This window comes from Oncorhynchus nerka, linkage group LG27 (assembly GCF_034236695.1).
Source record: "Oncorhynchus nerka isolate Pitt River linkage group LG27, Oner_Uvic_2.0, whole genome shotgun sequence".
NCBI classification, from domain to species: Eukaryota; Metazoa; Chordata; class Actinopteri; order Salmoniformes; family Salmonidae; genus Oncorhynchus; species Oncorhynchus nerka.
Genome location: NC_088422.1, coordinates 20826158 through 20838837, shown reverse-complemented (window position 1 = coordinate 20838837; position 12680 = coordinate 20826158). Strand labels below are relative to the sequence as shown.

The 12680-nt window shown below is 43.4% G+C and overlaps 1 protein-coding gene across 4 annotated transcripts in view; it reads right to left on the bottom strand.

Moving 5' to 3' along the window:
* Positions 1–12680, bottom strand: part of LOC115111329 (acetyl-CoA carboxylase 2-like) — a 54738-nt gene that overhangs the window by 15948 nt on the left and 26110 nt on the right. For 3 of the 4 annotated variants that reach the window (XR_003860797.2, XM_029637262.2, XM_029637264.2), the window contains exons 28-37: positions 11421–11444; positions 10653–10793; positions 10426–10525; positions 10013–10120; positions 9798–9854; positions 8228–8269; positions 7879–8094; positions 7417–7572; positions 4440–4643; positions 4011–4166 (exon numbers count right to left, since the gene is read on the bottom strand). Coding sequence is in view for 3 of the 4 variants with exons in the window: in XM_029637262.2 (XP_029493122.2) it covers positions 4011–4166; positions 4440–4643; positions 7417–7572; positions 7879–8094; positions 8228–8269; positions 9798–9854; positions 10013–10120; positions 10426–10525; positions 10653–10793; positions 11421–11444 (1204 nt within the window). In the remaining variant the exon portion in view is untranslated. The remainder of the gene's footprint in view (positions 1–4010; positions 4167–4439; positions 4644–7416; positions 7573–7878; positions 8095–8227; positions 8270–9797; positions 9855–10012; positions 10121–10425; positions 10526–10652; positions 10794–11420; positions 11445–12680) is intronic. The other variant, XM_029637263.2, reaches the window with a different exon arrangement.

Sequence of the window (12680 nt, the reverse complement as noted above, 5' to 3'; positions counted from 1 at the left end):
GAGGTAGAGAGAGAGAGGTAAAGAGAGAGAGGTAGACAGAGAGAGAGAGGTAAAGAGAGAGAGAGAGAGGTAAAGAGAGAGAGAGAGAGGTAAAGAGAGAGAGAGAGGTAAAGAGAGAGAGAGAGGTAAAGAGAGAGAGGTAAAGAGAGAGAGAGAGAGAGAGAGATAGAGAGAGGTAAAGAGAGAGAGAGAGAGGTAAAAGAGAGAGAGAGAGAGAGGGGTAAAGAGAGAGAGAGAGAGGTAAAGAGAGAGAGACAGAGAGAGAGAGAGAGGTAAAGAGAGAGAGACAGAGAGAGAGAGAGAGGTAAAGAGAGAGAGACAGAGAGAGAGAGAGAGGTAAAGAGAGAGAGACAGAGAGAGAGAGGTAAAGAGAGAGAGAGAGAGAGGTAAAGAGAGAGAGACAGAGAGGTAAAGAGAGAGAGACAGAGGGGTAAAGAGAGAGAGACAGAGGGGTAAAGAGAGAGAGAGAGAGAGGTAAAGAGAGAGACAGAGAGGTAAATAGAGAGAGAGAGAGAGAGAGAGTAAAGAGAGAGAGTAAAGAGAGAGGTAAAGAGAGAGAGAGAGAGGTAAAGAGAGAGAAAGAGAGAGAGAGAGAGAGAGGTAAAGAGAGAGAGAGAGAGAGAGAGGTAAAGAGAGAGAGAGGTAAAGCGAGAGAGGTAGAGGTAAAGAGAGAGAGGTAAAGAGAGAGAGAGAGGTAAAGAGAGAGAAAGAGAGAGAGAGAGAGAGAGGTAAAGAGAGAGAGAGAGAGAGAGAGGTAAAGAGAGGTAAAGAGAGAGAGAGGTAAAGAGAGAGAGAGAGAGAGGTAAAGAGAGAGAGAGATAAAGAGAGAGAGAGAGAGAGGTAAAGAGAGAGGTAAAGAGAGAGAGAGAGAGAGGTAAAGAGAGAGAGGTAGAGAGAGAGAGAGAGAGAGGTAAAGAGAGAGAGAGAGAGAGAGAGGTAAAGAGAGAGAGAGAGAGGTAGAGAGAGAGAGAGAGAGAGAGAGAGAGGTAAAGAGAGAGAGAGAGGTAAAGAGAGAGAGAGAGGTAAAGAGAGAGAGAGAGAGGTAAAGAGAGAGAGAGAGGTAAAGAGAGAGAGAGAGAGGTAAAGAGAGAGAGAGGTAAAGAGAGAGAGAGAGTTAGAGAGAGGTAAAGAGAGAGAGAGAGAGAGGTAGAGAGAGAGAGAGAGAGGGGTAGAGAGAGAGAGAGAGGTAGAGAGGGAGAGAGAGAGAGAGAGAGGTAAAGAGAGAGAGAGAGAGAGAGAGAGGTAAAGAGAGAGGTAAAGAGAGAGAGAGGTAAAGAGAGGTAAAGAGAGAGAGAGGTAGAGAGAGAGGTAGAGAGAGAGAGAGAGGTAAAAGAGAGAGAGAGAGAGAGGTAGAGAGAGAGAGAGAGAGAGGTAAAAGAGAGAGAGAGAGAGAGAGGTAGAGAGAGAGAGAGGTAAAGAGAGAGAGAGAGAGAGGTAAAGAGAGAGAGAGGTAGAGAGAGAGAGAGAGAGTAAAGAGAGAGAGAGAGAGAGAGAGAGAGTAAAGAGAGAGAGAGAGAGGTAAAGAGAGAGAGAGAGAGAGAGAGAGAGAGGTAGAGAGAGAGGTAAAGAGAGAGAGAGAGAGGTAAAGAGAGAGAGAGAGGTAAAGAGAGAGAGAGAGAGGTAAAGAGAGAGAGAGGTAAAGAGAGAGAGGTAGAGAGAGAGAGAGGTAGAGAGAGAGAGGTAAAGAGAGAGAGAGGTAAAGAGAGAGAGAGGTAAAGAGAGAGAGGTAGAGAGAGAGAGGTAAAGAGAGAGAGGTAGAGAGAGAGAGGTAAAGAGAGAGAGAGAGAGAGAGAGAGAGGTAAAGAGAGAGAGAGAGACTAAATTGCTATCTGACCCTAAACAGAGAATATGAATTGGCTGATTATCTCTACTCTGTCAGAGATACGAAGCAGAGACAGATCCTTACCAAGTACAGGCTGAGTGACCACCGATTGGCAATAGAAACCGGCAGACATAAAAAGACATGGCTACCCAAAGAGGAGCGTGTATGTGGTCAATGCATGACAGGGGAGGTAGAGACAGAGATGCACTTTCTCCTTTACTGTGATAAATATTCCTCACAAAGAGATTCATTATTCACAGAAATGACTACATATATTCAAAATTTTTACAAATTGAACCCAGAGGAAAAACTAAGAATACTCATGGGCGAAGGAGCAATGGCTCCTCTTGCAGCCAAATATGTATTTTCCTGCCATAGCCTGAGGGACACTGAATAATAACATCTGCATAGTAAACAGTAACTTACTTATTATTACTATTATTGTTATGACTATAATTATTAATGTTTATCATTCCAAATATGGGTGGTAATGGTAGTGATAACAGTTTAGTGAGGGTAGTAGTAGTCGTAGTAATGATGATTGTAGTTGTAGTACTGATATAAAGAAGATGACAGTTATTTAGTTATAAGTTAGTTATAGTTTCATTTTCCATAATTTGATTTTATATTTATTACATTTCTACTATTGACTGTTACCATTTTATTGTTATTATTTTTGTATTTAATTTTGTATTATTATTTACTACCATTTTATATTAGTATTTGCTATCATTTATAATTTTGTTACAATGTATATTGTATACATTGTTGCTTTGGCAATATTGACACAATGTTTTTCATGCCAATAAAGCAGCTTGAATTTGAGAGAGGTAAAGAGAGAGAGAGAGAGGTAAAGAGAGAGAGGTAAAGAGAGAGGTAAAGAGAGAGAGAGGTAGAGAGAGAGGTAAAGAGAGAGAGGTAAAGAGAGAGAGAGAGAGAGAGAGAGAGGGGTAAAGAGAGAGAGGTAAAGAGAGAGAGAGAGTTAGAGAGAGAGAGAGAGGTAAAGAGAGAGAGAGAGTTAGAGAGAGAGAGAGGTAAAGAGAGAGAGAGTTAGAGAGAGAGGTAAAGAGAGAGAGAGAGAGGTAAAGAGAGAGAGAGAGTTAGAGAGAGGTAAAGAGAGAGAGAGAGAGAGGTAGAGAGAGAGAGAGAGGTAGAGAGAGAGAGAGAGAGGTAGAGAGAGAGAGGGAGAGAGAGAGAGAGAGGTAAAGAGAGAGAGAGAGAGGTAAAGAGAGAGGTAAAGAGAGAGAGAGGTAAAGAGAGGTAAAGAGAGAGAGAGGTAGAGAGAGAGAGAGAGGTAGAGAGAGAGAGAGAGGTAAAAGAGAGAGAGAGGTAGAGAGAGAGAGAGGTAAAAAAGAGAGAGAGAGAGAGAGTAGAGAGAGAGAGTAAAGAGAGAGAGTTAGAGAGAGGTAGAGAGAGAGAGAGAGAGAGAGAGGTAGAGAGAGAGAGAGGTAGAGAGAGAGAGAGAGGTAGAGAGAGAGAGAGAGAGAGAGAGGTAAAGAGTGAGGTAAAGAGAGAGAGAGGTAAAGAGAGGTAAAGAGAGAGAGAGGTAAGAGAGAGAGAGAGAGAGGTAGAGAGAGAGAGAGAGGTAAAAGAGAGAGAGAGAGAGAGAGAGAGAGGTAGAGAGAGAGAGAGGTAGAGAGAGAGAGAGGTAAAGAGAGAGAGAGGTAAAGAGAGAGAGAGTTAGAGAGAGGTAAAGAGAGAGAGAGGTAAAGAGAGAGAGAGTTAGAGAGAGGTAAAGAGAGAGAGAGAGAGAGAGAGAGGTAGAGAGAGAGAGAGAGAGAGAGAGAGTAGAGAGAGAGAGAGGTAGAGAGAGAGAGAGAGAGGTAGAGAGAGAGAGAGAGGTAGAGAGGGAGAGAGAGAGAGAGAGAGAGAGAGAGAGGTAAAGAGAGAGGTAAAGAGAGAGAGAGGTAAAGAGAGGTAAAGAGAGAGAGAGGTGGAGAGAGAGAGAGGTAAAAGAGAGAGAGAGAGAGAGAGGTAAAAGAGAGAGAGAGAGAGAGAGAGGTAAAAGAGAGAGAGAGAGAGGTAAAAGAGAGAGAGGTAGAGAGAGAGAGAGAGGTAAAAGAGAGAGAGAGAGAGGTAGAGAGAGAGAGAGAGGTAAAGAGAGGGAGAGAGAGAGAGAGAGAGAGGTAAAAGAGAGAGAGGTAGAGAGAGAGAGAGAGGTAAAAGAGAGAGGTAAAAAAGACCCCACCTGTCGGAACATTTCAGGGAAGTCGTAGACGTAGGTGGTGCCCAGGGTCTGAGCCTGGAAGCGCTTATACTGCAGCAGGTCCTTGGTGACATATGGATGGTTGATGAGCATGCCGTGCAGAGGGCCCTGCTTGTCCTCGTATGACTGGAACATGATCTAGAGATCGGAGACGGAGGTCAGCAGCAGCTCATAGCTTTGAATTGATAGAGAAACTTATCAATGATTAGTGAAGCATCTAGTCTTCATGAATGCCCTATGAAACCTTTATTAATTGTAGAATCTTTACTCCTGCACTGCTTATTCAACACCATTTCTCTGGCTGTGCAGTGTGTACAAATCTGTGCACACTGAATGTGAGTGGCAATTTCCTGTAGCATCGGTAAGCAAGTGAGCTGATCCGGTTTATAGTGCTCTTCCTGATCTACCTACCTGTCCTGTTGAGGGGTCTGTGACTTCCTTATATAGGCTGATATCCAGGTTGTAGCCTGACTCGTTGGTGAGGAACAGGTGGATGGGGATGGCGGTCCCGGTGGGCGTCAGCCGAATGTTGATCTTCAACTCGGCCTGGAGCACCCGGAGCTTCCACAGCCTACTACCGTAACGCATCACCATGGAGTGCACTGACTCCTCAATCTAAAAGGGGGAAGGGGGAGAGAGAGGACACAGAGAGGCAACACATACAGTATAGTTCATATACACATGTCAAGCTTTATTTATATAGCACATTTCAGACATGAATGCAATGCGCTTCACAGGAACAAACAATACAGAAAAACTGAAATATTTACTACACAACAAACATAAGAGGATATAAACAAAATAATAACAATAAAAACTGAAAGACTAAAAAGCACCCGAGGAAAAAAAAACTAAAAAGGTGTTTCAAGATCTCTTTTAGATATTTCCACAGTTTTGGCTCCCATCAGGTTCTCTGGCAGGTTATTCCAGAGGCTGGGGGCATAATAACTAATGGCTGCTTCTCCATGCCTCTTGGTCCTGGGCTTTGGGATAGTTAAAAGGCCAGTGCCAGAGGACCTGAGGGACCTACTGGGTACATAACTTAAAATCATGTCTAATATGTATTGGGATGCACAATTGTTGATTGATTTAAAAACCAATAGAAGAATCTTAAAATGTATTCTAAAACTCATAGGCAGCCAGTGCAGAGACTTTAAAAGCGGTGTAATGTGTGCTCTCAGTCTGCTGCAGCAGTCTGTATGTTTTGCAGTTGAACAACGGCTTTCTTGAGAAGACCAGACAGGAGAGCATTACAGTAGTAAAAGCATGGATGAGACTCTCTATCAGCCTGAGATAGAAACGGCCGCACCATGGCAATGTTCATCAGGTGGTAAAAAGCTATTTGTCACATTCCTAATGTGTGATTCGAAATTGAGTTCAGAATCTAAAACGACACCTAGGTTTTTGGACCTGGTGTTTTATCTTTATTGCCTGTGAATTAAAACATGCAGCCAGATTCCCTCTGTGCTTTGGCTCCAATAATAAGTACATCAGTCTTGTCTTGATTTTGCTGGAGGAAGTTGTGAGCCATCCAAGTATTTAAATCATTAATACAGTCTAATAATTTAACTGTGGAGCTAAAATCCTCTGGTAGCACAGACATGTAAAGTTGTGTATCGTCTGCGTAGCAGTTAAAATCAATCCTGTGCTTTCTGATTACGCTGCCAAGGGGTAACATATATAAACTGAACAGTATGCAAAAATCGACCATGTGGAACTCCAAAAGAGTGAGAAAAAAAAACTCTTGCCCTAAATACACTATATGATCAGAAGTATGTGGACAGCTGTTCGTCAAACATCTCAATCCAAAATGGGCATTAATATGGAGTTGGTCCCCCCTTTGCTGCTATAACAGCCTCCACTCTTCAGGGAAGGCTTTGCACTATATGTTGGAACAATGCTGCAGGGAATTGCTTCCATTCAGCCACAAGAGCATTAGTGAGGTTGGGCGATTACGCTTGGCTCGCAGTCGGCGTTCCAATTCACCCCAAAGGTCTACAAAGGGGTTGAGGTCAGGGCTCTGTGCAGGCCAGTCAAGTTCATCCACACCGATCTCAACAAACCATTTATGTTTGGACCTCGCTTTGTGCACAGGGGCATTTTCATACTGAAACAGGAAAGGGTCTTCCCCAAACTGTTGCCACAAAGTTGGAAGCACAGAATCGTCTAGAATGTCATTGTATGCTTTAACGTTGCGATTTCCCTTCACTGTAACTAAGGGGCGTAGCCCGAACCATGAAAAACAGCCCCAGACCATTCATCATTCCTCCTTCACCAAACTTTACAGTTGGCACTGTGCATTGGGGTAGGTAGAGTTCTCCTGGCATCGGCCAAACCCAGATTCGTCCGTCGAACTGACAGCTGGTGAAGCGTGATTCATCACTCCAGAGAACGCATTTCCACTGCTCCAGTCCAATGGCGGAGAGCTTTACACTACTCCAGCTCACGCTTGGCATTGTGCATGGTGATCTTAGGCTTGTGTGTGGCTGCTCAGCCATGGAAACCCATTTCATGAAGCTCCCAACAAACAGTTCTTGTGCTGAAATTGCTTCCAGAGGCAGTTTGGAACTCGGTAGTGAGTGTTGCAACGAGGACAGACGATTTTTACAGCACTCAGTGGTCCCCTCCTGTGAGCTTTTGTGGCCTACCACTTCGCAACTGAGCCATTGTTGCTCCTAGATGTTTCCACTTCACAATAACAGCACTTACAGTTGACCGGGGAAGCTCTAGCAGGGCAGAAATTTGACGAACTAACTTGTTGGAAAGGTGGCTGCCTATGACGGTGCCACGTTAAAAGTCACTGGGCTCTTCAGTAAGGCCATTCTAATACCAATGTTTATCTATGGAGATTGCATGGCTGTGTGCTCGATGTTATACACATGTCAGCAACGGGTGTGGCTGAAATAGCTGATTTCCACTCATTTGAATGGGGGTGTCCACATACTTTTGTATATATGGTGTAGGTCCTAAACCAATTTAGAACTAGACCAAAGAGGCCAACCCACCTCGAAAAAGCAGCACTTAAATCCAAGAGTACAAGGACAGAGAGCTGTTTGGCATCTGTGTTGGCTCTAAGATCATTTACCACTTTAACTAAGGCCACCATCATGTAAGATCATTCGCTTCTTAATTCATGAAACCACACAATCCTTAGTTGTATGTTTTTGCTCATAGGCCTGGAGAGGTGTGCTCTTTTCTGTCCAATAAGGTCATTTCTTGGTAATATGTGTGTTCATTTAAAGGACATGTTTTGGCCCTGGAGCACCCCCAGAGGTAAAAGTTTTGCATAGCCCCTTTAAAGATGGGATATTACGAAAAGTATTGTCGTCAATCACTTAGCTAAGCACGTTATGGAGGAGCCGGCAGCGCAGATAGGAGGCACACTGACCTTGGAGGGGTCCATGATGACAGTGGGGACAAAGTTGAGGAAGATGTGGTTGCAGTCAGTGCGCACATTATTGTTGCTGAAGGCTACCTCCAGCTCATCCATGGCCTCCAGGAGAAGACGCTCGCCCTCATTCTGCAGGTACTCAAAGGATGCTTCCTGGAGGAGAGAGAGAGAGGTGCAAGAGCTATGAAATAAAAACATTATTCTTAGCAAGACAAACTATTTATCTCAAATATAAGAGAACAAAAACAATACATGTATTTTTAAAGGGATTTGTATTTCATTTAACCTTTATTTAACTAGGCAAGTCAGTTAAGAAAAAAAGTGTTATTTACAATCATACTGGCCACAGAGATAAAAATGGTATCCATGAGTTCATCTGAATCTGGGGAAGTAGATAAAGGGCCTCATTCCCGAAGTATCCCTTTAACTTTGTGTGGCGTTGACTCCACCCCCCTGTACCTTTGTGATGAGGTCAGAGTGGCGGATGATGGCTCGGATGAAGAAGCGGTAATCGGTGACCTCGGCACCCTCCTGCACACGGGCGGCGCCCAGGTACAGGTGCATCTTGTGGTTGGCACAGGGCACGGCTGTCAGGTCAAAGTTACGCATGCGGTTCAGCTCCAGCTGGAAGGCCAGAGCAGGCTCCAGGTTCCTGTAGATACGGTCCTCCTGGAACTGGGAGAGAGTGAGGAAGTGGGGGGTGTTGAGAGAGAGAGATAGTTTAATAGTGTTTTAAAGTTGTTCATGTATAACAAATGTCCAGTTACTGTGAGAACTATTTTGTGTAAATATGTTGCTGTTTTTTTACCCCGTCTCTGGCTCTGAAAGTGAAGAACTTGGGAAATTCCCTCTGGTAAAAATCAGAGAGAAAAATGTGATCAATCTTGGTCGTATTCATTAGGGCACCAAACAGAAGAAAAGGGTCAGAAACAGGGAGACTATTATTGTCGAATAAGAAAGGATTGTTTTAATTTTCCATTACAAAAATCTTTATATATGACCCTGCTTTTATTAGCCATAGTTTAATGTAAGTTCATGTTAAGTTAATTGTACATTAATCATAAGTTACTGAACCATTTTTGCAATGTCACCATAGGCTATGACCGGTTGGAACGTTGGTTGAATGACCTGCTTTCTACTGTTTAACGAGAAGCAAGACCTATTTCTATAGAAGAAACCCATTTGTATTCCCAGCTTCTGAAATAACTCATCAACATGCTTTTTAAGAGACCGCTTATTGTCTATCCAGATACCCAGATATTTGTATGCAGGAACATGATCAATGGAGGCACCATCAAAGGTACATCCTTGTATATTATCAAAAATATTTTGGCAAGCAATCCAAGTACTGTCAGTCTGAACATCTCGACGTTGGTTTGGAGTTGATAGCTTAGACGGTGACAGAGGACATAGGTCTAGAATTTCTTTGACCATTCTAGTCTATGGCTCTTTTTTCCATTAAAATGCATTGGTATTCATAGTAACGGCTCTGTTTAAGATGCTCAATGAGGGGACATAAGAGAGCTATTTGCTGACATTACATAGCTAATTTTCGTCACTCTAAACTCCGACAATCAGCTTGTGATTGGTAGCAGATATTTTTGTTACGATTTCAGATTTGAATAGCAGGGAAGTTGACCAAGATGTCATACCCTCTAACCTTTCGTCTAACTTGATGGGAAAGTGGTCAAAATGTCAGTTGTTTATAAAAAGTTTGAGAAAATGTTGTTGATGCGGTTACTTAAACACCTGTAACGTTTGATCAGTACCAGATAATTCTGTTCTGATTTAAAGATTTGAATAGCAGGGAAGTTGACCAAGATGTCATACCCTCTAACCTTTCGTCTAACTTGTTGAGGAAGTGGTCAAAGGAGCTGATTTGTGTCAAAAGTTGCATTCACAGCGAATGTTGGAAGTCATGATGTCACAATGGAAGCTTTAGAATGTTGAAGAAATAGTGTGAAAGTCGATGAAGTTCAACACGTTTTATGAGTATGATTAGTATAGGAAATGGTATAAAATCACGCTATTCAAGACCAGTCTGCTTGTTTTAAAGTTTGAATTGCGTTTCTAGCTTAAACAGTGTAAGAGGAGCAGCATTGTAAAGAATAACTAGAAGTCAGAAATGAGTGGTACAATATTTAAAGTGTGGCTGCTTTTGCAAGCCACACTTATTAATAGTAAGAGATGACGGAGTACTACTCACCATTTTATTCAACAACAACAAAGGGAATTTCAAATGTAGCCTCGTATGACCATTCTGATCTCCAAGCTTACATTCTGTTTCGCTACATGGATTCCGTGCAACAGAATGGAAGCTTGGGAGATCAGGATGATCGTACGAGGCTATTTCAAATGGTCTTGTAGAAGCATCTTACCCTCTGTGCGACTAAAAACGTGATCCTTCGGATGCCGTGCTCAAAGAGTAAAACTTTCTGGAATAAGAAATGATCATATCAAGTATAATCCTAGTGCAGAAATCATAGGACACTGGGATAATAGTGAAGGGGTGAACCCCTTTAAGATTCCCCCCTATGAGAGAAATCCATAATGTTACTGAGAGAGTTTGGGGGGGATGAACAGTGCTGCTGACCTTAGACTGGGCGAAGGCAGCGAAGGCTGTGACCAAGGCATCGTCATTCTCTGTGTCTGCCGACTTGATGGACACATTGATGATATGGATGGGGTTCTCCCTCATGTTCTGCAGGTGCGCAGGGGAAATAATCAATCACAGCTTAGTGAGAAATCTCAGCTTTCCCCCTCATATACCAAATGATCCTCTTAAAGATACTCTATGAGATGTACAGTTCATTAACATAGATGATAACAAAATCATATAAATGTCTTATATTATAAACATACAAATCATTAGTATTAGGCAAACAGTATATATTTTCTGTCTGATATTTTGGTCCTTTTAGGGGATCCCTTGGGGGCGGCTCGCAAACACCACCAGAGTCAAAAGGTCTGTAAAGCCTGTGTAACACGATCCCATCACATGGTCACCTTGCAGTTGTCCTCCTCGTAGAGGCTGGGGCAGGCCTCGGAGAACAACGGGCTCTCCAGGAGCGGGTCAGCAAAGCTGGAGATGACCTCGTCAAAGTTCCTGCACACACAGCCAGCGGATGGACAGACTGGTCAGGACAAGGCGTAGTATTACCCTATATTACCCAGCCTACATATTTCTACCATGCAAACCTGACACCCAAGAGTTGTTCTCTGTGTTATTTCACCTTTTGAAGTCTTCAAAACATTGGAAGGCCACCATGGCCCCCATGCGCTGACAGGGGGGAGAGAGTGCCCCTTCTAGGAAGAGCTCGCTACCCTGCCGCCTCATCTCAAACTGCCCTGTGCTGTTCACCGGCATCGCCACCCTGAGGGGAGGGAGGATACACTGGTGACTCCTGGGTAGGTTTGGGGTGGGCAGAGAGAGCAATGTTCAGTTAAGGTTGGGGGTTGCTTTTCTTCAGCACTAGGCATGGTGAACAACCATCGACACAAATGAGTGTAGGCGCTGGTGATCAATTGACAGCAAGTTTACATCATGATGCCAACAGCATACTGTACCTGTTGTCTTTCCACAAAGCATAACAGACAGCAATATCTTTGTTCACAAGACACTTTTTTTCTTTCATAATACGTTTCATAATATGAACTGATTGGCTGATTGTGTTTGATTGGAAATGGTGGGGCAGATTACTACAGTGGCCTATGAGGGTCAAATCAGCCTCTGGTAGAATACAGAATCCCCTTTTTGTCACAAAGGAATCACACAAGGTTTTAAAAGGCACAATGCATACTGTAGGTCAGACAAATTAAATGTGCCTCCCAAAAGCTAATTATCTCTATGAAAGTTAAGACAAACAATACACAACATTAGAAAGTCATTTGGCAGAGGTTTACAGTTTTAAAAAGAGGGGGGAAAGCCATGCATTCCTAGGAGACATACACAGACAGAGCCAGACACCGTGTGGCAGGAGGAAGGAGGAGCTGTAATCTACCTGTTCAGAGTAGGGCTGCTCCCTCTGAAATCAGACAATTGGCAGGTGAATGTTCGCAGTGGATGATCCACCTGAAAGCTCTTCCTTTACCTCTTGCATTCTTATTAGTTTCAAAGCACTTTATGACATACTCTAGCTTTGCACACTTTAATAATCACCATGAAAAATGATTTTAAAGTTAAAAAGTTAAAAGCAGCTTATGGGTAATTGTATTTCTGTACTGTGTGTGATTGAGATCCATTGTGATCTTTCAGGTTGCATTCATGAAACCAGACTTATGACAAAATAAGAGAGCAGAGAGAAAAGTTAAGCCTCTGCAATCATTACATTACATTTACATTTAAGTCATTTAGCAGACGCTCTTATCCAGAGCGACTTACAAATTGGTGCATTCACCTTATGACCTCCAGTGGAACAGTAGTGCATCTAAATCTTTTCAGGGGGAGGGGGGGTGAGAGGGATTACTTTATCCTATCCTAGGTATTCCTTAAAGAGGTGGGGTTTCAGGTGTCTCCGGAAAGAGCCGGAGCAGGCCCGACTTTCAGTGAAATAGAATTTGCAACACTCTGTAAGAAAAAAAAATGTTTTAAACAATAACAATGACTGAAGTCCTTTTCCTGGTTTGTGGAATCGGAGCGTTGCCATCTTGAAAGCAATCTGATATAACAGCAGTTAATCCCAATAGTTTACCTCGGTCTGACTATTTGCCCCAAAGTGGCGGTGGGAAAACAACGATATTGAGGGTTTGTTCCAAAGGGCATACCACCCTGCATCCCACTGCTAGCTTGCTTCTGAAGCTAAGGAGGGTTGGTCCTGGTCGATCTCTGGATGGGAGACCAGATGCTGCTGGAAGTGGTGTTGGAGAGCCAGTAGGAGGCACCCTTTCCTCTGGTCTAAAAAAATCTGCCCCAGGGCAGTGATTGGGGAAATTGCCCTGTGTAGGGTGCCGTCTTTCGGATGGGATGTAAAATGGGTGTCCTGACTCTCTGTGGTCACTAAAGAGTCCATGGCACTTATTGTAAGAGTAGGGGTGTTAACCCCAGTGTCCTGGCTAAATTCCCATTATGGCCCTCATACCATCACGGTCACCTAATCATCCCCAGCTTACAATTGGCTCATTCAACCCCCCTCCTCTCCCCTGTAACTATTCCCCAGGTCGTTGCTGTAAATGAGAATGTGTTCTCAGCCAACTTACCTAGTAAAATAAGGGTAAAAAAATAAATAATTGGGGGGGGGGGGTTGAGGAAGGACAGAGAGGGT